The sequence below is a fragment of the Lacerta agilis genome, chromosome 17 (genome assembly GCF_009819535.1).
Source record: "Lacerta agilis isolate rLacAgi1 chromosome 17, rLacAgi1.pri, whole genome shotgun sequence".
NCBI classification, from domain to species: domain Eukaryota; kingdom Metazoa; phylum Chordata; class Lepidosauria; order Squamata; family Lacertidae; genus Lacerta; species Lacerta agilis.
The window spans coordinates 13,170,180-13,196,588 of NC_046328.1; the positions used below are offsets into that span (position 1 = coordinate 13,170,180).

A 26,409-nucleotide genomic window follows, 5' to 3' on the forward strand; every position below is an offset into this window, starting at 1 on the left:
ATTCCCTGTATCTTAATGATTCTTAGTAATGGTTAGAGATGTAAAATTTCCAGAAATTTTTAAAGCTCGGGAAAAAAACGTTTTTTCCCTGTTCCTCCCCCCCCCGAAAAAAACGGAAATTTTTGGAAAAATTGAAAAAAATGCTACATTAGCACTTCTTTTTTCTTTTCCAGATTGAAAGTCATTCTGTTACTTTAGAAATATAAAATATAACTATGGACAATTTTAATGGGCATAAAATTATCACAACTATCATATTAAAATATAGTGTATCCAAACAATTATTACAAACAGTATTTACTTTTTAAATAATATTTATATGTATTTGTAACAAATGGAGCAACAATCTCCTGAACTGGTTACTAGTTTATGTAGAACAAAAAAAAAAAAAAAAAACTCCACAAAACAATTTCAAAAAATCCAGAAGTAACAATTATATTTCCTCTCCACAGTATTTAAAAAACAAATTCTCATAAAAAGAACTGAAGATGGAAGTGGGACTAAATTTCAATGAATGGGCATGAAATTTAATCAGAATCATTTTCTGAGCTGTAATTAAGTATATACTTTCAGGCCCTTTTTGTTGCTCTATATTTTCTTCCAGTGCTTTGAGGCCTAGTGAAGAGGAACAGAACCAATGCATACCACACACATGCAAAAACAAAACTGAAACCTTTTTCTTTTCTGGTGACAACAGCACCTCCTAAAGGAAGAAATGTATCTTGTTCTTGCATTGGAGAGTTCAGTTTGTAACCTATGACTTGCTTGTTCTCACAGAAATTAGAATAATCTGATACCATACATATTTTTTAGAAACGATTTATAAAATATTTGAACCCCTTATCTTAAAAATGTTGTATTCATCATGTTAAAATAAAACATTCCATAATCTATTTTTTTCAATTTTCCCAATTTTTCGGGAAAAAACAAAAAAGGCTTTAGGAAAAAACCAGGAAAAAACCGGTGTCCCCCCCCCAAATTTTTCCGTTTTTTTCCAGACCTTCACATCTCTAGTAATGGTGATTGATGATCTTTCTTGACTTCATTTTCCTTTCCGAAATTTTTTTGTTGGGGTCAATGATAACTTTATAAGCTCATCAAGGGGTCGGTGAACTCAAAAGGTTTGGAAAACCTGTGCTAAATATTGCAGAGGCAGAGATAAGTGTGCTGAAGGGCGCTTATTAGAAGTGATCTTCGCCGACAATGTCTGGTCACTGATGTTGCCTCCACATGATTCGATCACCATTCTTGCCACATTGCAGTCATTCAGCAAGACCGCTGATCCTCACGAGAGGCTTATTATGGGGATGCCGAAAAAAATTGCTTTTATCATCCCGCTTTCAGCTCATTTTTCTCTGGATCTAACCCTGTGGATGATTAGAAACATTTTTTTTCCTAAGGTGGCAACATCACTGTTTATTTTAAAGCAACTAATATGGTGAAATTGCGTAAGGAAACTTGCAGAAGCAAAGCACGATCTTGCATAATTGTCTGGTCCCAAAGTATTCCGACCAGGGGGTGCCGTACCTGCAACACTGTCTGTGTTGTTCTCTATTCTGTATGAACATAAAACATAACTTCCTCCATAAACATAAATTATGTGTGTTGGAGCCTAGCCAACCATTCTGTAGTTAACCTGTATTAGAACTCTTGTATGGTGGCACAGCTGCAGTGGTTGAATGCTGCTCTGAGGACACGATTTGGCAAGATCGACGGAGTACAACAGTCCCCTTCACCCAATCTGAACATCATCTCTCCCCCCTGTCCCAGTACAGCCGATCAAAGAGTCTTGCTATCCAATGTCTGGGACTCCTACAAATGTTCTCTGTGTTCTCCTCTTAAATTTCTTTGAAGATATGACTTTATACAGTCAGAAGGATTACCAGCATAGCCTTAATTTTTAAAATAATATGTTGTGAGTTTCGTCATGCGCATTTAAGAGCAGATGAAAAGGGTGCAATAAGACATGGCTTGTCTGCCTTTAATTTAAACTGCTTGAAGTGTAACCTGCCGGGATGTAGAGACTTGGATCTGTTTTCTTTGTGCCACTTGTTAGCATGTAAGCATATTTAAGGTGTGCACATATTGTGGACTCCAAATGTTCCAAGTGTTTCTCAGCAATCCTCGCAACAGCTATTTAAGATAGAACAATATTACCCCTGTGATGCAGATGTGAGGGCTAAAAAAAAAAAAAGTAGCTTACATTTAGTGAGTTTATTGGTTGGGGGAAAGCTGCACTGGAGAACAATGGCTATTGGCTATGTTGGAACATAAAAGTCAATATACTTCTGAATTCCAGTTGGGAAAAGCGGTTTCCTCCATATGTTGCTGAGGTTTTCCTGATGTTATCCTGGGAAGCAGGATGCTCTCACCCACTGTGTTACACCACCACTTGACCTGGAACCAACCAGGTGTTTGCTTGTTTATTTGAGAATATGGCCCATCCAATATTCTTTTCAAAGGCATGCTGGGCAAAAGGGTACATTCAGATATAGACCCAATGGTCCCCAACCTGTAGCACTGATCAGTGTTCAAAATTCACCAGGCACGTTTGGCTACTGGCACAGGTCCAATTGCGACCATGTGGAGATTGCTGGGCACCAGGTTGGCAACCACAGCTTAGAAACCTCTGCCTTAGTCCATAGTTAATACCATTTCCATTTCCACTGTGTGTGTTTCTCCTTCTTGCATACTAGAACAAGTGAATTGTTGTAAGAGCAAGCTACGGTCAAACAATGTAGTTGAGATCACACAATCATAGAATCATGGAATTGTATCATTTGACCCCAAGGGTCATCTAGTCCAACCCCCTGGCGAACAGACATTCCGTGGTGATGACCATGACTTAGGTTTAAGGTGGTACCTGGCGCCTAGCTTATATATTGAGTTTCTAACACCGGCATGGATGTGGGACTTGAAATGTGGCTAAAACAACAGCCCAGTTTGCACATCACTGTAAACCATGGTTAATGGCTTAGTGTGAACATGCTGCTCTCCCCCACTTTGCTGCTGCTCGCCAGCATATGTGTGTGTGTGTGTGGGGGGGGGGAATAAATCACAATCCCTGATTGAGCATTTTGTCTGACTTGGGATCATGGGTTCTGTTGTTTCAAACAAACCATGATCTGTAGTCAAGGTTTACTCTTGGCTTACTGATCATGGTTTGTCTGGGCAAAGCATACACTGATGAAACATAACAATAAGCCAGGGATTGTGGATCCCTCCCCAGTTGCGGGAAGGAGCAAAGTGAGCGAAATTGGTCTGCTCGTGGTAAACTATTAAAGGTGGCTTACAGCGATGTATGAATGAGGCTAGTAATGTACTAATGCAGGTAATTGTCAGAGTGCATTGTTGAGCTGTGTGGTGGTGGTTAGTTGAATATGCCCACACACTCTTTCCAACATGACCTTTCCTTTGGAAGGTCTGCATTGTGCTCATGAAATACATTTGACTCTATGCTTTAGCAGGTATGTGTACCTTGTTGAAGTAAATTAGTTTCATGCCTCCATCCATATTTCATTTGACTTTATGCTTTACCAGGTATGTGTAGGCCTACCTTGTTGAAGTAGATTAGTTTCATGCCTCCATCCATATTTCATTTTTTAAGGGGCAGTTGACCTCTCTGATATTGGTACATTTAAGTCTCCTATTCTTTTGTAAGTTTTCTTTTACATTTCAACCTGCAGGTGCAAGACTAGCTCTGGCAAGACTTCTTTCAGGTGAGTGTTTGATGTGGACGGATTGTTGACAGGATCAGATAACCTAACCAAATGGTGTTTACAGCTTTTGAATTTAATAATTTTGTGCCATGCTTTTCTTTTTGATGCCCAGTGTGTTCTGCATATTACATTCTAGCAGTAGGACACAGGATCCACTAATAAACTAAATTGGTACAGTAGATTCAGGACGAAGTATTTTATGCAATATGTAATTAGCTTATGGAACAGCAGAGTAGAATAGATAGCTCTGAAAGACAAACAGGCAAATACCTGGAAGGTGGGTCTGATTACAGCTGTTGACCATGATAGCTAAATGAAACCTCCAGCTTCAGAGGCAATAGAACTCTGAATGCTAGTTGGTGGGGAGGCTGTTCATTCAAGCCCTGCTGGTGGACTTCTCAGATACGTATGATTGGCTACTGTGGCCAGCAGATAGGTAGACTAGGAGGAGAAGTTTGGTCTGCATTTGCTTGCTTCCCTCTCTATTCCTCTCCTGCTGCTGTACAGTGGTACCCCGGGTTGCGTACGTAATTGGTTCAAGGTTACAGTTCGTAACCCGAAAAGTATGCAACCCGAACAAGCACGCGAAAAACCCGGAAGTAGCTGTTTGCGCATGCACAAACGCAGAATGCTTCTGCGCATCTGTGCGTTGTGTGCGCTCCGGGTTGCGCTTCCAGGTTACCGGAGTTTGTAACCCGAAAAGTACGTAACCCGGAGCGTACATAACCCGAGGTACGACTGTATTGTGTCTATTACAATGCAAGCATGTGGGCAGGGACTGTTTTGTGATGTACTTCCTGCCACACTACTTAATTTTTTTAGATGCCTTTATAAATGATGATCAAGCAGGACTCTTATGTTATTGAGGCAGTTGATCCAAAGCAGGTGTGACCCTGTAGATGTTGCTGAATTACAACTCCCATAAGCCTCAGCAAGCATAGCCAGTGGCCAGGGATGATGGGAGTTGTAGTTCAGCGGCATCTGCAGGCCCAGAGGACTCCCCACACCTGCTTCAAAAGATTCTCCAAATTCAGGAGTGACACTTGTGGTGCAGGGATGAGTGGACTTTGTGGAAAGGGCTCCCCTGATCATTCTGCTGAGTGCACGGAAGGCGTCTCCTAGGTATTTGCATCCCAGCCATTTTATTTCCATGCGTCATATCTTTTTCTTAAAGGAAATCTTGAAAGCCTTGATGCATTTCATTAAATTTGGTGCAGAAAACTCTTTGTAGAACTTCTCATATGCCATTTCTGTTACTTTATTTAGCTTTTTTTTTATATGTTGGAAGAACTCGAATCTGCCTCAAACTCTTTAAGAAAGCCCTTGAATCGCACAATGCAGGCTTGACATTTTGCTTGACACAGCTTGCTATACTGTCAAGATGTCTTTCATTTAAAAAAAAAACCAACCTGCCGACATATGAGGGCTGCTGAAAAGCCTCTGCTATGAATCCATACTCCTTGAGCTCATCCCATCAGTTGCCAAATATGACATGGTAGCTGTTGGAAATCCAGCCCAAAGATGTGAGAAGCTTTCATGGTTATGCTAACTCCCTCAGACTTGTCCAGTAGTTTTAACTTAATATGGTTGCTTAATAGTCATGCTATTAGGATTTGGAAGCTTTTCCTCTGCTGAAGGATTTGCTTGGAGAGCTTGAAGTGGTTCAGCTAATGCTTACACTTCAACTTGCCCTGTTTCTTTCATGCAAGTAAGCGCATGAGCACGACCACTGTCAGTGTCACAAACTCAGATATATAAGCTAGGTGCCAAATGGCTCCTTAAATCAGGGTTACCATTGCCAAAACAGAATGCCTGGTTGCCATTTTTGGACCAGGCAGCTCAAAAGTCGTATTTTTCATTGTGACCTTTTGATTCCTGAAATTCATTCTGATTGTGCAGATAAAATATAACTGATACAGTGGTAACACTTCTGGTTACAAACGCTTCAGGTAGCTGCTCCAGGCTGTGAACTTTGCCCCAGGATGCAAATGGAAGTTGCACGCCTGCGGTGTTGTAGCAGCAGGAGGCCCCATTAGTGAAAGCGTGGCTCAGGATAAGAACGGTTTGAGCTTAAGAACGGACCTCCAGAACAAATTAATTCCTTAACCAGAGGTACCACTGTAGAATTCTACATCCTGTGTTGCTAGTGTGTGAAAACAGTCAAGATCCAAGGATCCCCAGGCATGCACCTCCAGATGGTGGAGACAGTGACTGATAGCCAGGTGCAAAATGCGCCTGACGCTTGGCTAATTTCGAACGCTGCTTCGAAATCTATATGTTTTTAATGGGGCATCCCAGACTTTGATCTAGTGTTGGCATGGGGGAGGGAGCAGGTTTCCTGTGCCTTTAGTGGCTGCATGGCAGGCGTAAATACAATAGGCTAAGCCTTTTATAGTATGGACATACAGTTATGGGAAAAGCTTCACCATGGCTGTATTGTCTAATTTTGTGTTATGCCATGCCTCTGCTCCCCATGGGAGGCAGCTCTGTTGTATTTCGCCATGCCTCCTCGGCAATCTGCAGCACTCGTTCAAAATTCAAAATGTGCCCACTGGTCCAAAAAATTTGACAACCCCTGGTCTACAGCCTGCTGCAGTTTCTTATACTGCAGCTGCTAACTGTTAATGTCCTACTGTAGGGACAGTCACATTTTTTGGCATAAGAACATGCACTCGCCCAGCTTCAGAATTGGTAGAACTCATTCCAGTTTTTTATCAGTGTGAACATAAAGGAAGTGTGGTACACCACCGGCAGTGAACAATAGGGGCGAGGGGGCAGGGTCTTAGGAGTCCTTTCTGGTGTGCTGATTGTTGTGATAAAAGCCTATCCTAGTTCTCATCTGTGAAACGCTGGAGGGCTTGCTTGAAGCGTCCAGCTCTCTGCTTTCCTTTTAATCTCCCATTGGTTCTGCAGTGGCTGCATTGCAGTGCATGTTTTGATCTCAAGCAGTAGAGGCATGAACAGACTGTGCAAAGCTGAAGAGAACAGTGGTCAAGGGGTTGGGATCTAGGGATGTCTCAAAGAATCATAGAATAGTAGAGCTGGAAGGGATCATCTAGTCCAGGATTCTGCAGTGCAGGAATCTCAACTAGATCATACATGACAGATGGCTATCCAACCTTTGCTTAAAAACCTCCAGGGAAGCAGAGTCCACAACCTTTCAAGGATGTCTGTGCCACTGTTGAACATCTCTTACTGTCAGAAAGTTTTTCCTGATGTTTAGTTTGAAACTCCTTTCTTGTAACTTGAATCCATTGGTTTGGGTCCTACCCTCAAGAGCCGGAGAAAACAAGCTTGCTCCATCTTCCATGTGACAGCCTTTTAGATATTTGAAGATGGCTATCATATCTCAGTCTCTTCATTTCCAGGCTGAACATACCCAGCTATCTCTTCTGTCCCTCATAAGGGTTTACCTTATGGTTTCCAGATCCTTGATCATCTTGGTTGCCCTCCTTTGCACACGTTCCAGCTTGTCAGTATCCTTGAATTGTGCCACCCAGAACTAGACACAGTATTCTAGGTGTGATCTGACCAAGGCAGAATAGAGTGGGACTGTTACTTCCTTTGATCATGACACTATACTGCTGTTGATGCTGCATCACACTGTTGACTGATGATAAGCTTGTGGTCTACTAAGACCCCTAGATCCTTTTCACATGGTGTCCCCTATCTTATTTGTGCAGCTGATTCTTCCTGCCTAAGTGTAGGACCTTACATTTGTCTCTGTTGTCGATGGTAACAGCTTTGGTCTGTTTTGTCTGGTTGCTCCTGGATTACAAACTGTGCTTGGGAAGTTCTTTTTCATCATTTGAATGGAAAGGTGGTGACTGTTTTTCATGGTTGGGATTCCTCAGGTAAGCTCTCAGATGTGAAGAGATGGACATGAATGTCGTTGTCTTGAGTTGTGGATCAGGATAGCTGAGAACATAAACATATTACTTGCCCTGTGTGTAGTCCTTTTCATGGCATTCTCTAGGTCAATTTGCAGATGTACTTTTGCTTATTTAATACATGAAATGCCACTTTTTCCTCCAAGGATCTCAGGGTGGTGTACATGATTCTTCCCTCCTTATTTTGTCGTCACAACAACCCTGTGAGTTGGTTAGGCTGAGAGACAGGAACTGGCCCGACATGACCCAGTGAACTTCATTGCTGAGTGGGAATTCAAACCCTGGTCTCCCAGGTCATTGCCCAACACTATTAACCATAACACAACAGCTCTCATTGTCCCTGACCATTGACTTAACCAGCTGGGGTTGATGGGAGTTGTAGTCCAACATATGGGGACCTGGAAGTGCTTGCTTTTAGAACTGTGTAAGAGGCTTGGCAAAGGCTGCCTTCTGGTCATGTAGTTCTGTCACCTTAGGGTGGACCTTCAAATACTTTTTAGGAAGATCAGTACTTCCAAGACTTTGCCCTATGGTCTTTGTATACAGTCATGACCTGTTGAATTCAGTGCGACTTGTGTGTGTGTGTTCATATGCATATTTAACCACCCCCACCTGGTGCCCTCCAGATGTTTTGGACTACAACCTGCACCAGTCCAAGCCAGCACGATGTGTTGCTGAAACTGATGGGAGGTTCAGTGCAAACATCTGGAGGGCACCAAATTGGGAAAGGCTGACATATAGGACCTGGTCACATGTAGAACGTATGTTGAACTACTAAAGATTTCTTTGAGACAAACGGTCTTCACATCTTACATGCTCATCATGCATAAACTTCATTGTGGAATAATGCTTAACAGTTGGCTGTGTTGCTAACAACTTTAGCCTCCTAACAATGTCCCATCGCATCAAAATGCTTGCATTGTCAGATACTTAGCAAAGGACTGCAGCTGTTATTTCCTTTAAAAAGTCTTATTTCAAACAAAAGTAATACTTAGCTGGCTTCTGTGCTGCTAGAAACCCCAAACCAATAGCTGCTGAATGTAATGAGCTGTTCGTGGTAGGCTGGCAATCACATCATGTAAATGTTTATTCTTTGCTCTACATGGCTAAAAGGGAGAGATTGAAGAATACATGAATAAGATTATATGGCCAGTCCTGAGATGCAGCAGCTCTGAAAAAGAGAGCAGCTGCTTCATCCTAAAAATGTGAGCTGGCTTCTTGATCTGAAGCCCTGGGATGATTAAGTGAAACAGCATTTTGTGCATTTATTCGGTGTTGCATCAAGTCTTTGGGACACATTCTACTTTGTTTTTCACTTGGGCATGAATTCCAGAGCACGTACAGAGTCCACGCATGTGCTTCCATGAAAGGCTGCACATGCATGCTTAAATTGCTTTCCTTGGAGAAGTGCATCAAACTGACAGCTGTAACCGGGACTCTGCTTCCGATTATTTCTCCAGGACAAACTGCATTTTAAAATAAAGTTTGCGTACCATTCTCAAATGTGCTGGTGCATCATATCTGTTTTGTATTTTGGTAGTTAGTTCAAAATCTAGAATGCAAAATGTAGATGCCCCATTGAAGTTTTGCTAGAGCTCCCATTATCTTCACTGGTTGCCTGTTCCTTTCTGCTCCCAGTTCGAAGTGCTGTTTTTGACTTTTGAGGCTCTGAATTGATATGGGGCCACAGTATCTGAAGGGTATGTACCTGCCTGTTCTATGAGCTAATCTACAGTGGCTCTGTGTTGAGTATCCTCACCAACTGAGCAGTGTTAGAAACTGAGATATGAAAGCTAGGACCTGAATGGCAGCTTAAACCTAGGATATGGGCGGAACAACGAATGTAGGTATGGCAGGTTGCTATAAAGGGCCTTCTTAGCAGTGGCACCCTGTTTATGAAATGCTCTTCTCAGAGAGGTTCTCCTGGTGCCTTCGTCAGTGACGTTTTGTTCGCAAACAAAGCCATTTGTATTCTCCCAGACCTTTAAAATCTCATTGTTTAGCCTCTGAATTTACTCTTGGAAATGACTAAAAGTTGTATATTGCTGCTTAGGTTTATTAGGCCCCTTTTAGCTCTACTCTGATGGTGACTTTCCATTGTCTCAAGCAGAGGATCTCTCCTGGTACTCCTGCTTCCTGAGATCCTTTTAACTGGAGATGCTGGGGATTAAACTTGGGGCCTTCTTGTACTTAGAGCAACTTGCTGTACCACTGAGTTGTCAGTCAACAGAGCCCCTGTCCACTTCTATGTATTTCTTTGAGATGAGAGATGACTTAAATAACAATAGTTATTATATATGAAGTGCCTACTGATAGATAGCCATTGTGCAACAATTGCGCCAAAAAGGACAAGCCCTTTCATTTACATTTGTCAGACAAATGAAGGAGTGGCAGGGAGCAGAAGTTAAAGGCTATGGCATGGGTAGGCAAACTAAGGCCCGGGGCCCGGATCTGGCCCAATCGCCTTCTAAATCTGGCCCGTGGACGGTCCGGGAATCAGCGTGTTTTTATATGAGTAGAATGTGTCCTTTTATTTAAAATGCATCTCTGGGTTATTTCTGGGGCATAGGAATTGGTTCATTGTCCCCCCCCCCCCAAATAGTCCAGCCCCCCACAAGGTCTGAGGGACAGTGGACTGGCCCCCTGCTGAAAACGTTTGCTGACTCCTGGGCTATGGAGAGATGGTTTTAGACACTAGCCTGGTTCACACATGATGTTGAACAGAAGGTTTAAAAATGCATGCACCTTTCTTGTTGTGACACAAGACACTTTTAGTTTGAATTTCGAGTTTCTGTACTGTTAGCATCCTAAGTTACAGACATGGAGATGAGTGACCACAGAGCCTATAAACCCAAGTAGTAAGATGCCCTAGTTTAGAAGCCCCCCCCCCTTTAACCCACAAGATGGCGATGATGGGAGTTTGATCGTGGATTGCGTGTTCTTGAGTTCTGGTGATAATCTATATAGCAGCCATCTTTCCTTCATCTTGTGAAGTGTGTTTATACAGAACCCAAACTCTGAGTTTGGCATTCCAACTTTCCTTTGCTTCTGGATGGGTATGACTTTTAGCTTTGCCCAATTGTGCTATTTTTCTTTCGCTGTTGTTGCTGGCATTCGTCTGTCTTGAGAGACAGTGGAATGCTCCTTGGGGAACCGGAGAATCGCAACGCCTGCTGGGGCTGCAAAGACCTGTAACTCATAACTGTTGCCTCCTGTATTGTTTTTGCTGAAGCGACCTCCCTGGGGGACAAGCCTGGGCAGTGTATCTGCAGGTCTTGGGCTGCCTAGACAAGATCCACTTCTAGGCCTCGCTGGTGTGGTCCAAAGGAAAGCAGAGCAATACATCTTTGACTATGATAATTATAATAATATGAAAACAAAACAAGCATGCACCCGCAAATGAGTCAAAGGTTTTCTGGCAGTGTTGTAACCTTGCATTGTTGTCTATAGCAGTCTGGCAGGTCTGAGTTCTTAGCTGTCTTTGTGACCTCAATGTTCATCCCGAGTAGGCGGTGTGTCAGGCAAGGAAGGCCTATTTTTATTCCCACCCTCTTTCTTGAGCTGCTTTCCTGCTCCTTAACAGAGAGCCTTTCATGCTATCATGAAACTTATTTATTTCTCTTATTACCTATTTTATGTGTGGGTACCCTCTGTTCTGATTGCCTCCTAAGTGAGTTTGACCTGTCTTTTTGCACGCGACCTTGAAGCAAAGCAAATTTTGTAAATCACTTTTTAACTCTGAAGGAAACGCAACAGTAAGAATAACTAGTGTGTGTTAAAATAGGGTTTTTAAAAATTCTGCTTTGACTTGTAAACATAGGATTGCATGCATTGAAAGCAAGGACTCCTTAAGCTCGAACATTTCCAGGATGTCAGACTGATTCTGCCTTTGATATTAATGCCAATTTAGGAAACACCTAGTTCACTTCGGAGGAGAATAACATTTAATGTTTTTAAGTGTCAAAGTACTGGCAGATACTTGCTGCAAGCCTTAACTGATTTGAACTGTAATGAGATGGACTTTTCCTGCTGTGCTGCAAAGGTGATCTTGTCAAGGTTAATGACTGTCTGCCAATTGAATGGTCACATAAGTCTGTCTGCTATGGCATCCCTTTCTCTGCTGTCCTCACAGGTTCAGGTTCATAGTGGACATTGAGAGCTTTTTGATAATTCAATAAGAGGACTCTAAACTTGATTAACCTCTAGATATTTAAATTGTACTTGCAGCATTTTCAATTTCAGGAATTTATAGCTGCTCTATATTTTTATTGAGCCATTCTACCTGCTTTTGTCTCAGAATATTTGGCAAGGAGAGAAGTCTAGCAATGGCTAATATATATGGGAAACTCTTGATACCAAGGGCAGGTTTATTTAACTTTTTTTCAGGAATGACTCATTGGTTTTAAGGGTACAGTATTTGTAACTGAAATATTGATGCTGACTGCCACTTTCTTTCCAGAAATCTGGAGCTCCCCCCCCTCCCCAGCCTCACAGTATGATAGAAATTACTTTATTTGTTTGGCAATGGCAACATTTCCTTTCTCTCACTTGATTTATTCAGGGGTGGGGAACCTGTGGCCTGCAGAATGTTGCCAAACTGCAACCTCAGCTTCCTGACCATAGGCTGTGATGAAGCTGATTGAAGCTGTAGTTCAAAACATCGGGTGGAGGACCACGCCCCCCCCCAACTCCTGCTTTAGAGAATTCCCCACTCCAGAAGATTGCATTCCGGAATGGGGTTTGGCAGGTAGATCTGCCCTGGAAGGTGTGCAGAGACCTAGTGTTGAGTAGTGTGGGAGAGACAGCATTCAGCAGTGCACATGCTACCTTGTAGAGATCCAAATGCTCCCCAAGATTGTGCACTGAGCATGTGCAGTTTTTAGAACCTGTTCAATGGATCTTTTCCATGAGGCTGGTGTGCACAGCGCAAACCCACTTTGTTGGTTCAGTTCATAGGAAGCTGCCTTATGCAACTTAGTCCATCTAGCTCAGTATTGTCCACAGTGAGGACTACCAGGAGATGCCAGGGACTGAACCCTGAGATCTTCTGCATGCAAAACAATTTCCCTGCCAATGAGCTACAGCTTTCCTAGATGAACTGCTAGGCTTGCGTAACTTTTGATCCAGGCTGATAAGCAGTTTCAGTCCTCTGATTACTAACATTTGACTTGTTAACACTCTGCACTGAACATAGGTATAAGATAGCTCTATGCAGGCACTTGTCTTAGTGTGAAAGAGTGTGCACTTGATTTGCATAACTCATCTATTCTATACCCAGATATATAGAATGTACACTTGTTGAACTTTACTTTTGAATAACAGTATGAGGGTACTGCTGAACTATTTGTATACACAGGTACATAAATTGTACATTCATAGAATTGTATAGTTCGAAGGGACCCAAGGGTCATCTAATTCAACCCCCATTGGTTTAATTAATATATTAGCACCCATATTTTGCCTTGCTGGGCCTTTTAAGGATGTCTTACCTGTGCTGCCATGTTTTTGTTGCCTTTGTTGTATGTACCGTGTTTCTCCTAAAATAAGACACCGTCTTATATTTCCCCCCCCTCAACAAAACACAGTATGGCTTATTTTCAGGGGATGTCTTATTTTAACCGCGTCGCATCGGTACGCTGCATAGCCACGCCTCTCCAGGCTGTTTTAATGGGAGGTGCTGCGTCACTATGGCTTATTTTTGGGGTATGGCTTATTTTCGGGGAACGGCTTATATTTCGCAAATGCATGGAAATCCTGCTATGGCTTATTTTATGGCTATGTCTTATTTTAGGAGAAACACGGTATCTAGTTTAGACTAAACTTTTTGCCTCCTGTTACCTTGCCTGAAAAATCCATACTATAAAAGCTGGCAAGCTTTTGATCACCCCACATGCCCTGCAAAGGGTGTGTCTTCTGACACTTGCAAAATGGGTAATTTGAACAGACGCTTTCAGTCACACTGGTAAGGTAGCTTTTGTGAGCTGTAGTTCCAAGAATACTTGCGGAAAGTAAGTAGGACCTTGTTGCAAGCAAAGACTTCACTCAGGGCTCTGCAGTTTTTGAGCAGCTACAGCTCAGCTATAGTTTTTTTTTAATAAAAAATATTTATATTTTATTGAAGTGAGCTACAACCCAGCTATAGCGGAGGAGGAGGTCCAGGTTCATACATACCACTAAGCTTGTGGTTAACAGTAAGGGTTATAAACAAACTGTAGACCTTGGTTAATGCGTGAACCTTTATCATAGTTTATAAATTGCTGAGTTTACACATAACACTAAGCCATTAAACCCTGGTTTAGCGTTATGTGCAAACCAGACCATGATGCACATCAGCCCTAGGTCTCCAGAGTGTTTATTTATTTCAGTGAAGTCACGCTTGCTTTTCAGCTATATTAAAAACAACCACCAACTGGTAAAACTTCCTTCTGGTCATTGTATATCATGTCTTGTCCACTATATTCACCCTAGAAAACTCATAAACAACTGTAAGGGGTTAAGCTTTTTGTACTTGTACAGTGGGGATATTAGCCCGACGTTTCCTAGTAGATCTATTATTTTAAGCAATTGTTCTCGTTTGAAACCTTCAGCTTCCTCCTCCTTGTGTTTTGCAGAACTGCGCTGCATCCCAGGGCAATTCGCTTGTCGCAGTGGCTCCATCCAGTGCATCCCATTGAACTGGCAGTGTGATGGATGGCCCACCTGTGAGGATGAGAGTGACGAAGTTGACTGCCCAAGTAAGTGCACCTAAAAAAGAAGAAGAAAGAATTGTATGCAGTGATGGTTGGTGATCATTAGTACTGGTTGCGGGTGGGGGAGGCAGGTAAAGTGGGATATATACTGAATAAATAGTAATGATGATGATGATGAATAAGAAGTTTGGTGGCTGAGGACAGGCTCAGGTTGGTGGGGCAGTGCCCTAATTCACTGGCTTTCACTGATTGCTTGTATGTGGGGCGGCCCTTAAAGATGACTTGAAAACTTCAGTTGCTCCAAAATGGAGCAGCCAGATTACAGGCTGGGGTTTCGTTTAGATCTCATATAAAACCCTGTTGTAAAACAGCTGCACCGGTTCCCAGTTCTTTTCTGGGTCAATTTAAGGTGCTTCTGTTAGTGTTTAAAGCCCTAAATGACTCAGGCCCCAAATAGCTGAAAGACTTGCCTCCTTCGCTACACATCCTCTTGGCTGCTGAGATGAGCAGAAAGAGGCTCCCTTGGCAGTTCCTCTGTCCTCAGAATTTCAGTGGGTGGTGGCCCAGGAGAGGCCAGTTCTCTGTTGCGGCCTCTGAGCTGTGACTCCCCACAGAGATGTGCCTGGCATCTTCACTTTAGAGCTTTTGGTAAATGCTGAAGATGCGCCTCTTTACTCTGGCTCTGACACTCTGGGCATATATTTTTAGGACCCACCTTGTGACTGTAAGCTGTTATAATCTAATACTGTGTTTAATAATAATAATAATAATAATAATAGTAATAATAATGATGATGTACCACACCATCAGGAAAGTTTTATGGCACTTACTACATTTTTGCAAGTAAATTCTTGTTAGGAAATTTTGTCTGAGAATTCCTGTTGCAACTTCATTTCTTCTCAGAGGCTGAAGTTTAATTTCCCCCTTTACTGCTATTTGTGGGCTGTATTTCAGGGTTTACCCGAACACATTGGTGCCCTTTTATGGGGGCTTTCTATCCAATTAGTCTGTACACGTCTGAAAAAGCTAGAGTCATAACTCTATTTTTCAGTTACAGGTAGGTAGCTGTGTTGGTCTGCCATAGTCAAAACAAAATAAAAAATAAATAAATTCCTTCCAGTAGTTCTGTTTCAGTGTGTCTGAAGAAGCGTGCATGCACACGAAAGCTCATACCAAGAACAAACTTAGTTGGTCTCTAAGGTGCTACTGGAAGGAATTTTTTTTAATTTTAATTTTGTTTTCACTTTTGAATGGCATGCTTTTCAGATTTCACACGGAAACACCTTTGGATGAGTCATGTTTAATATCAAGTGTGATGCCTCTTAACGTGTGGATGCATCATTATTTTTTGAAGCTGGCTTCTTCCGAAGTTGGAAATTCAGAATCCTTGGAAGAGAGAGAATATGCAGTGTGGAGTTCAGTATAATCAAAGTGCCTGGCAAGATTACATAAGAGAGATACTTTTTTATCATCTGTGGACAGTTGCCAGCTATTTTCCTGTCTTCACCATTTGTGTTCAGTACAGATGGAGAGCTCTGCTTGTCTTGACAGTCCTAATTCATAACATAGCAGCTGTTTCTAGGCATTTTGATTTAAAACAACTCTGCTATGTATATGCCTACATAAGCGAATCTGAGCACAGCAGGCCAGGAATAGGGAGATTCTGCTATGTGATGGTAGGAAGGCAGCTTGCATTGGGTAGAGAAGCTGAGAGTTTGGCGCCTAGCTTATATATCTGAGTTTCTAACCCTGGGTGTCAGGTATGCAATCTAAGGGGCTGTAAAGCCATAATGTCTGTACTGTAGGGATAAAAAATGTCAAGACAGTTACACCCATTCCATTTCCACAAATTTGGGGGGGGGTCTTAAATGTGTCTTGGTGGGAATCATTACTTCCTCCATTCCAGTGGAGGGAGCTTAACCCACATGGCATGTGAGCAGCAGACAGAACGGTTAAGGCATTCTGAGTGCATACTCATTATTTGCCAGCTTTATATCACTGTCACACACACACACACACCCGGCAAAAAAGAGACTCCTTCTGCTCACTGTACAAATTTTATTTTTAACAACCAAATTCTGTTAAAATCCAGCTTAACTTTAAGCCCCCGACACTCAAAACATTTTCTTTTTCTTAACATCAAACTCAAATAACTAGGAGCATCTGTAGCTCAGCAGTTTTGTATCTTTGATCTTTTGCTCAAAAAGGGGATGAAGTCACTGGCTGCTGCTAACTTGCCTGTGTGCTCGAAATTACTGGGAAGATTTGCATAGCATGTATTCACAGCTCCTTTTCTTTTGCTGTAAGTCTTAGTCACATGAAATAATGTCCCTCTGGGTCTTTTTTTGGAGATCGGCAGATTTTACCAGTTCAAATAGCAGTAGTATCAGCGTCACAACACCTAGAGCCTTGTGTATTATTGCCGTGGCTGTTTAAGTTTCTTGTCCAACTTTATGAACACAGTAAATGGAAATTGTTTCTTCTTCCCCCTATTTATTTACTCGGTGCCAAATCAAATGCTTCCCTCCCCAGACATTCAGTCTTGGTGGCTCTGAATACTTTGCAGAGGTTTAATGGCTGTTTTTGTTTTTGTTTTTGTTTTTTTTAAAAAGTAGCACCACAATGAAAATGTTATAGCTCAATACAATCTTGTGCAGTTACTGTGTACTAGTTTTTTATAAATGTTTTAAGGCACTTTGGCTCTTTCCTAGTGAGAAAGTCCTCTCCCTGGCAGCCACTCGCTTTGTTTCAGAAAGCAGGGACACTGAACTGGGTCTCCAGTGAAGCTCTTTAAGATGTCATCTCTCCGTGGAAACTTAAGCAGAGATAGATGAGTTGTCTTTCACTTTCCTGGCAGTCTTAAGCTCCCCTCCATGACCCCTTCTTTTGCAATTTCACATTTTTCTGACAGCCCTATTATCAATTTCTTTTCTGCTGTAGGGGGCAAAGGGCAAGTAAGCTGGCCGTGCACAAAGTGAGTGAATGTGTTGTAGTGCTGACAAAACATTTGCAGATTTTGCGTCCGTGCAAGAGGTCAAAGAGCTGTGACTCCAGCTTTTGCTGACTGTTCCATGAACTCTTCGAAGTGTGATCCCCTTTGCCCTCCTGGCCAAAGAACTTTCAGAGGAGAACAGCAGAGCTGTAATTCCACACAGTGAATGTAAACAGCTCTGCACAACAACAACAACAACTAATAATAATAATAATAATAATAAATAATTTACTTATACCCCGCCCATCTGGCTGGGTTTCCCCAGCCACTCTGGGCGGCTTCCAACAGAATATTAAAATACAATAATCTATTAAACATTAAAAGCTTCCCTAAACCATGTCTTAACCACCCTGTTTCTTAATGCTTTCCATTTTGGCTCAGTCAGTAGAGCATGGGACTGGAGCACAACATTCCACAAAAGATTTCTATTATCGCAGAGGGTTTGACTAGATGACCCTCGTTGTCCCTTCCAACACTACAGTTGATCTACAGTTGATTCTATTAACTGTTAATCCTGGAAGGCTTTTTGTGCTCAAAGAAACAACAGGGGTTGCATCCTACTAAATTTGAGTAGAGCCACTGAAGTGGGCATAGGTTGGTCAACTCTGCTACTTTCAGTGGGTCTGTTTTGAGTATGGTAAATGTAAAGGACCCCAGGATGGCTAGGTCCAGTTGAATTCAATTTAGGAGTTCAGCGCTAATCTTACTTTCAGGCCGTGGGAGCTGGTGTTTGTCCACAGACAGCTTTTTTGGGTCATGTGGCCAGCATGACTAAACACTGTTTACCTTCCCACCGCAGCAGTACCTATTTATCTATTCACACCGGGATGCTTTCAAACTGCTAGTTTGGCAGGAGCTGGGACAGAGCAACAGGAGCTCACCTTGTTGTGTGTATTTGAACTGCCGACCTTGCAACTGGCAAGCCTGAGTCTTGATGGTTTAGACCAGTGTTTTTCAACCACTGTTCCGCGGCACACTAGTGTGCCGTGAGATGTTGCCTGGTGTTCCGTGGGAAAAATTTGAAAGATTTGTGTTTATTTGATTCCTATTCAAGAGAATTACTTTATATATAGTCAATATAGGCACAGAGTTAATTTTTTTAAACATTTTCTAATGGTGGTGTGCCTTGTGATTTTTTTCATGAAACAAGTGTGCCTTTGCCCAAAAAAGGTTGAAAAACACTGGTTTAGACCACAGCGCTACCCGCGTCCCTGCACCTGCGTCCGTCAGTATGGCTAACACTGGGTACAACCCTGCATCATTTTCAAATCATCATACGTGTGTCTGTGCTGATTTGCGAGTGGATGTGGCTACCACTTTCAGGTTGGCAGAGTCTGGCAGCAAATGGCAGCAAGGGGTAAATCAGATCAGATCTTTATTGTCCATGACCCATGTTAAGGAAGGTTTGAAAGGTCATCAGTGTCTCTGCCCCATGAACTACTTGAGAGAGCACGTTCCACTGGAGATTGCTGGGTGCCAGGTTGGTGACCACAGCTTAAATACCTCTGCCTTAGTTAATACCATTTCCATTTCCACTCTGCGTGTTTCTCCTTGCACACTGGGAGAAGTGAATTGTTGTACAGTGGTACCTCGCAAGACGAATGCCTCGCGCAACGAAAAACTTGCTAGACGAAAGGGTTTTGCGGTTTTTTAGGTGACTCGCAAGACGAATTTTTCTATGGTCGTGCTTCGCAATACGAAAACGTTTTGCGATCCCCCCCAATGCATTCCTATGGGAAACCGTGCTTCGCAAGATGAAATTTTCACAATACGAAATGACTCGCGGAACGAATTAATTTCGTCTTGGTGAGGCACCACTGTAAGAGCAAGCTATAGTCGAGCAGTGTAGTTGAGATAATAGAATCGTAGAATTGTAGCACTGGAAGGATGTAAATAGTCATCTAGTCCAACCCTTTGGCGAATAGACATTCTGCTGTAGTGGCTGTAACCAAGATTTAAGGTGCCATTTGGGGCTTAGCTTCTATAACTGCATCAACTGACAATTTTACGGTCATGTAATGACCATCAGGGTATTTTGGGGAGGTCTCAAAACTGACTCATTTGTACCAGCAATCTGCTAGGTATCTAGGTCCCAATTTGTTCGAGCTTTAATGACGACAACAAAACCTCGATTTTTGCCTGGTAGCTAATAGAGAACCAGCACAAATCTTTCAACACGGTTGTAACATGTGTAAACCTGGGTGTCCCACAAAATCACCCCTGCAGTTGCGTTTTGCACTAGCTGTGGCTTCTGAACCAGGCACAAGGATTGCCTCATACGTAGTAAGTATATTACAGTAACCTAAATTATGAGGTAGCCAATCTATGCCGGGGCAAGGCTGTTGGGAGGACCACAGGATTATGGGTTCCCCACACCTGCCATAACACTCTTTTTGGAAATTTCGGTCTGTTCTCTGTAGCCTAAGAATCTTCCATTTGCCTGTGCTCACTTGGAGCGGTCTTTGCCCGTTTGAATGTTGGGAAGGATTTATGACTATTTCCCTTTCAGCAGCTGAATGAAAAAAAAGAAAAAGCTAATGGTTTTCACACTGTCACTAAGAATGGGCTGTGTCTCACTTTTAGATTTTACTGGGGACCAGCGCACTTACCACGGGAAGGATAATGTGGATTCCAGGCACAATCGCGGAAGAGGAGGGGACACGACCCGCTTCCACACCGTCAATGTGGCACAGCCAGTGCGGTTCAGCAGTAAGTTGCAGACTTGGAAGCAGGGCTGAAATTCCCCCTAAGTTGCCAGCTGCCAGCTGCAGGTCTAGGGACATGCTTCTTAAAAGTGCTTCCGTGTGCGCAAAGTATCTTATATTAAAGCTCCCTAATGTCCCTTGGCGATTTAGTCTGAGCTGTTTCTGTGATCAGATTCTCTTAACATTTAGAATAAAGTATAACGCAGGAATGGGGAACCTCAGGCCAGGCAGCTCTGTCTGGCTTTTGAGATTCTCCCTAGGCCGCACCACTTCTGTTCCATGCCCTGGCTGGGTTGTATTCTTGAACTGTCATGATGCCTCTTGCTTGCCTGTGTGGGGAAATGTGGGTGTTTCTTTCTCGAAGCCCCTAATTTTTTTGTGGCTGGATTCTAGTGTTCTGTACAAAGGCAGGAGACACATCAATTGCATGAGAAAAATTGTAGACATGTGGGCTTTCCACCCAGTGAGGACTGGGCTGATGCTAATGTTTTCAGAAGTGATGAATCAGGTTGAGATCCTAACTGGGGGGGATTGTTTCCCTTCTCTCCTTTATGTTTCCTAGGGAAGTGCCCGTCAGAATGGCATCACTACGAGGGCACGGCCAGCTGCTACAGAGTGTACTTAAGTGGCGAGAACTACTGGGACGCCGTCCAGACCTGTCAGAGGGTGAATGGATCCCTGGCCACTTTTACAACTGACCAGGAGCTCAAGTTTATCTTGCAGCAGGAGTGGGACTCGCAAGATAAGGCCTTTGGGAGGAAAGACCAGAGTAGGTGAGTGAGCATGCATGGAAGAACTGAATTCCCACTGGCAACACATGGGTGATTATGGGTGGATATGTTAAGGATAAATATAGGACATGCTACATTACACTATGTGAAGATCCAAACTAGTATGGAATCCATGCCTTAATGCAGGTATCGAGAAATCTAGATGCTCATTGACGGGGGGTGGGGGATTGGATGGGTGCACCATTTTAATTCTTGTTTCTTTATATACATTGCGTTCTTGAAAATAAACAAACTAGGGTGTGGGTGTGTGGGTGTTTGATATATATATTTGATCTTCATATATACATAAAAATGTAAGGTTGTCATCACGCAGTCCCCATTGCAGGATTTGTATTAGCACATCACATTCCTGGATTTGCGTGAAGGAGTGGGGTTGGGAAAGTGGAAAATGAGCTGAATAGTTTCATGGAAGGGGAAGCTCTAGGGAGTTAATGTGCTGGGAGGGGAGGGGGAATGGCAGGGGGCTGGACAAACTACAATCGCCTGGATTCTTTGGGGGGAAGCCATGACTGTTATAAGTGATGTGATAGCTCCTTTAAATGCATAACACTAATGGGGCCTTAAATCACTCTTCCCAGTCTATGTGATGGGAAGAGATTGCGTTGCAAAATACTGGATTTGAAGGTTTAACTGAGATTCACAGCAACATTAACATGGCTCTGGTGTTCCTTAGCCTTTGCAAGGATTGTACATGTTAGTGACAGTTAGCTTTCTGCTTGTCTAAATAGGAAACCTCAGAAAAGAGAAGAGCTTATTAACCATGCTTAGGAGCTTTTCAACTTACCTTTAAGGATTTAGCTTTTTTGCATAATTGGTTTTTTTCTCCCTAGAGTTTACAAAGCTTACACATTTCTGATTGTAGGTTCTGGGTTGGATACCAGTATGTCATCACAAACAGAAATCATTCTCTGGAAGGTCATTGGGAGGTTGCTTACAAAGGTAAGACCCAAGAAATGAGAGATGAGCTCTTGTGCCGCTTGGCTAAGAATTGATGCCATCTAAAGCATGTGTTTGTGTTGCTGTTGCTGTTGTTAATGTTATTAATGATGGCTTTCTAGTTGCTTGTTGCCCAAAGGTCTCCAAATGACATAGAAGACATTTAATATAAATAATTACATTATCCAAAACAACAATCCCCATAATAGCCATAGGAAGTTTGGGCAGCACACTATTAACAAAACAACACCATCTCCCTCTAAACAAAAGGCCCATGAAAACAGCTAAGTCTTTACATGGTCTTGTAAAGTTATCAGAGAAGGTGCCAGGTGGATTTTTTGCTGCTAACCACATCTTACAGAAGTTTTCACAGTTCTTGAGTGCCTTTCTGCACCACCCAGTCCTCCTCTCCAAACCTAGCCTCAAGAAAATATTTCGGCCAGTCTCTTTGGATTTATGGGGACCTAATACACGGGTGGCACTGTGGGTTAAACCACAGATCCTAGGGCTTGCTGATCAGAAGGTCGGCAGTTTGAATCCCCACGATGGGGTGAGTTCCCGTTGCTTGGTCCCAGTTCCTGCCCAGCTAGCAGTTTGAAAGTACGTCAAAGTGCAAGTAGATAAATAGGTACCGCTCCAGCGGGAAGGTAAACAGCGTTTCCGTGCGCTGCTGTGGTTCACCAGAAGCGGCTTAGTCATTCTGGCCACATGACCCGGAAGCTGTATGCCGGCTCCCTCGGCCAGTAATGCAAGATGAACGCTGCAGCCCCAGAGTCGGATACGACTGGACCTAATGGTAACGGGTCCCTTTACCTTTAATACAACTTTGTATTTTAGTGTGGTTGGTGGTCTAAGCATCAGCACAGTGATAAGGAAATCTGATCAAGTATTTAAAGCCTTTGTTTAACAAAGGCTGGCATAATGTTTTTTGGGGTAATCCTGCTTTCCTCCCAAAGCTAGCAATAATAATACTGCCATCTGGCGGCAGAACTGCTGAAAGCAATTGGCTTTTGATTGGTTGTTTAAATGCTAATCTATAAAAGGAGCAAAAAGCAAAAGGGATTGCTCAACAGTTGACAATTATGTGACATGTTTGAATGAGGAAATCATTTTGTGTGAAAGAAATTGCTTGCCTGTCCTAACACATGAGAAATCAAAGCTTCTACTAGTCAGAAGTTTTGGCATTTAGGAATCAGAACTGATGGATTCAAACTACAAGAAATGAGATTCTCACTAAACATTAGGAAGACTTTTCTGATGGGAAGAGCTGTTTGACAGTGGAATGAACTCCCTTGGAAGGTGATGGACTCTCCTTCATTTGAGGTTTTTAAGTAGACAACCGTCTGTCAGGGATTCTTTAGCAGTGGTACCTGCATTTCGGGGGGGGGGGGTTGGACTAGATGTCCCTTGGGGTCCCTTCCAACTACAATTCTATGATTCTACATCAGTGTATACCCTTCTTTAAAGGTTCCCTTTCCTGTACTCCAGCTTTGTAAACTTGGAGGTTGCACAGTGTTCAGCCAGCCTATTTTATTTATGCAAGAGTTTCTGCATTCCCATTTAAGTGTTACTTGGGGTGCTTTCTGACAGTTTTGAAAACACAATATCATCCTAAAACAGGCATGTTCAAAGTCTGTTTCGGGGGCCTAATGTGGCCCTCCGGTCAGTTTAATCCGGCCCCTGTGACAGTTTATTTCCTGGGGTAAAATCCTAAAAAAAAACTCACCAACTTCAATCCTAAAAAAAAAGGTCAACAACTTTGGTTGGCTCTTTGGTCAGATACAAGAAAATAAAATACCATGGAACCATAAACTGCCCTGTAAGGCCTCCCACCGCCAGTGCCCTTCCACCATTTGGATTCTGTTCTTAGACCGAGGTAAAGTTCGCAAACCAGAACACTACTTCCGGCTTTGTGGAGTTCGTAAACCGCTCATTTATAAACAGGGCTGTTCTTAAACCGAGGTACCACTGTATATGTCCCTCTTTGAGTGCTAATCCACTGGATTTATACTTCCCTTAACCTGCTTTGGCCTTCTTTGGAAAGAAATGCAATTAAAAAAAAAAGATGTATGCTGTTTGAATTTAAAGAGCAAGGACTCTATGAGCAGGAGCCTGGTTTTGCACACTTTGAGAATAAAGTCAATGTTTGCAACACCTTCTTTTAACATCAAAGGTAAAGGTACCCCTGACCATTAGGTCCAGTTGCGGACGACTCTGGGGTTGCGGTGCTCATCTCGCTCTATAGGCCAAGGGAGCCGGTGTTTGTCCGCAGACAGCTTCCGGGTCATGTGGCCAGCATGACTAAGCCGCTTCTGGCGAACCAGAGCAGCGCATGGAAACGCCCCTGAATTTCTTTGGAATAGAAATATAGCCACAATAGCTTGAAATTAGCCTTCTGACATCTCTAAAACCTATAACGTAGCAAGCTACCCAAGCATACAGAGTAGAGCATTGGTACATCGCATGAATGACTTTCTTTTTAAAAATGTTCTAAGAGGCAGCAAAGCCGAATTTGTCCACAGGCTCTTCAGCAACAACTTTCTTCTAGTTATGATGCATTTTGTCATTTCAGGTTCATCAGAAGTATTTTTGCCCCCCAACCCTACCTTCAGTACGTCCGTGTCGGAAAACGAAAACATCCTTTGCGCCCAGTTCCAATGTTCCCACTTCCCGACCCTGCGGCACCGCGGTTTTCACAGCTGGTATGCTGAAAACTGCTATGAGAAGTCTTCATTCCTCTGCAAAAGAAGTGAGTCATCCGTTCTGGGTTACACACAAGCTCTTATAAGCACACAGGAACAGTTACACACTCAAAAGAGCCTCAGGGATGCTCACTTGCACTGCAGCAGGGGACAGAGAGGCTGAGGCCACCAAGCGAGCTGTATTGTGGTACAGACCAGGATCAGGTCGCCCTACTCTTAGGACCACAGCTGTATTTCCTACCACTGCTCTGTAATGGCATTTGGCACGGTAGGAGCTGTCGTGGTAGTTGCAGCGGCAGGGGCAAGAACTGCATTTCCCCCACTTCACAAAAGGCTGCGGGCTGAAGTGCTTGGAAAAGCAATTGGTATCAGGGTGGATTTGATTTAAATCATGAGTCAGTAAGAATTTATTCAAATCATTTTTTTTCACAGAGAGAATCATTATTGCTGGTATATTCTTAATATTTACAACCAGATGAAGGTTTCACTTTTGGAATAATAAATTTTCAGAGTAGTTTTTACAGTTATATAAAAAAATCACTGATTTGGTTATACTATTAGAAATACATAGATAATGATGAAATTATTGTGAGTTAACTGTTTATATTTAGACAACTTTTCTGCTTAATAACAATGTAAACAATTTATTTGACTAAAACAATAACATTGTAGCCTATGTATCCATGTTTGTTAACTGATGTGGTTAAACATTTTTTTTTAAAAAAAACTTAAGGCTGAGTTTTAGCACACATGGAAAGCTTAAAACAAATTCTCATTTCCTGATGAAAATAGAAAACTATCTTTAGAAATATTTTTCCTCCAAAAGCATTTTATTTTAAAAAATCCAATTTAAATAAAAAAACAAACCAGATTTAAATTAAAAAAATCTGTTGTTGTTGTTGGTTTTTTTTTTAATACCATTGGTTTTTATCTACCCTAATTGGTATTAAAAGCCTCACACCTGTTTCTTTGCCTTTAAAGATTTTTGTCAGGGTGGGCAACCTTTTCCAGCCCAGTATTTCTTTCTGGGCAGCCTTCTGGCGTGGTTGGTGGAGGGGACATGCCAGTTGTGGTCAGGGTGAAAGCAAAAGGGTAGTCAAAGGATGCATGCAAACTTAACCCTTTATACAGTAGGCTAGGTTCTGTGCAGACCCACACTGCTCTGCTCTCTGTCCAGGAAAGCGAGGTGCATTTTACTGTCCATCAGCGAGGGAAGGTGGGAGCTAATGTGTGTGTGCCTTTACTGTTTCAGGTCAAACCTGTGTAGATATAAAAGACAACATTGTCGACGAAGGCTACTATTTCACCCCGAAAGGAGATGACCCCTGCCTGAGTTGCACTTGCCACAATGGCGAGCCAGAGATGTGTGTGGCGGCCCTATGTGAGCGGCCTCAGGGCTGCCAGCAGTATCGGAAAGACCCCAAGGAGTGCTGCAAGTTTACTTGTTTAGATCCTGGTAAGAGCTGCTTCTTCTTCTTTTTTCAAGTTCATTCATTTGGTTTTTTTAAATTAATGTTTTAGAATCGTATATTCAACATACACCATAAAAACAAGATTCCAAGAACTGGAAAAGTAATAATGTCCCCACCAAAGCAGACTGGCTAGCTAAAATGATTGAATACTTATTGCTAAATTAACAGGGAGAGTTAGAGGGGACTACCTTTCAGAAAGTTAATAAGGAATGGACTGTCTTTGAGGAATATCTCAAAAATTATGTGGAGAAGGTAGATCTCCTGACAGATGTTGAATGAATCTAGGAAATAGAGAGAATACAATGAAATTAATTTGGAAAATATTAGGAAGAATAGAATATTTAAAATTGAATGCTCACAGATCAATAAAATATAAACCACCACAGTGAGAATGGTTGGAAGTCAATTCACAGATGGTGTGTTTTTGTTGGGTAGGTATATAGGTAATATATGTTAGGTAGAAAGGTGGGTATGGTATTGTTTAACATGTTATAACAAATATAACAACAACAA

The 26,409-nt window shown here is 42.4% G+C and overlaps 1 protein-coding gene across 7 annotated transcripts in view; it reads left to right on the forward strand.

The window, feature by feature from the left end:
- The window catches only part of DGCR2 (DiGeorge syndrome critical region gene 2), a 53,457-nt gene that overhangs the window by 16,758 nt on the left and 10,290 nt on the right, over positions 1 to 26,409 (forward strand). Inside the window, exons 2-8 of one of the 7 annotated variants that reach the window (XM_033174189.1) lie at positions 3,687 to 3,719; positions 14,221 to 14,343; positions 19,874 to 19,999; positions 20,549 to 20,768; positions 21,649 to 21,725; positions 24,295 to 24,471; positions 25,677 to 25,880. In XM_033174189.1, coding sequence (XP_033030080.1) covers positions 3,687 to 3,719; positions 14,221 to 14,343; positions 19,874 to 19,999; positions 20,549 to 20,768; positions 21,649 to 21,725; positions 24,295 to 24,471; positions 25,677 to 25,880 — 960 coding nt within the window. The remainder of the gene's footprint in view (positions 1 to 3,686; positions 3,720 to 14,220; positions 14,344 to 19,873; positions 20,000 to 20,548; positions 20,769 to 21,648; positions 21,726 to 24,294; positions 24,472 to 25,676; positions 25,881 to 26,409) is intronic. The other 6 variants (XM_033174190.1, XM_033174193.1, XM_033174191.1 and 3 more) reach the window with 6 other exon arrangements.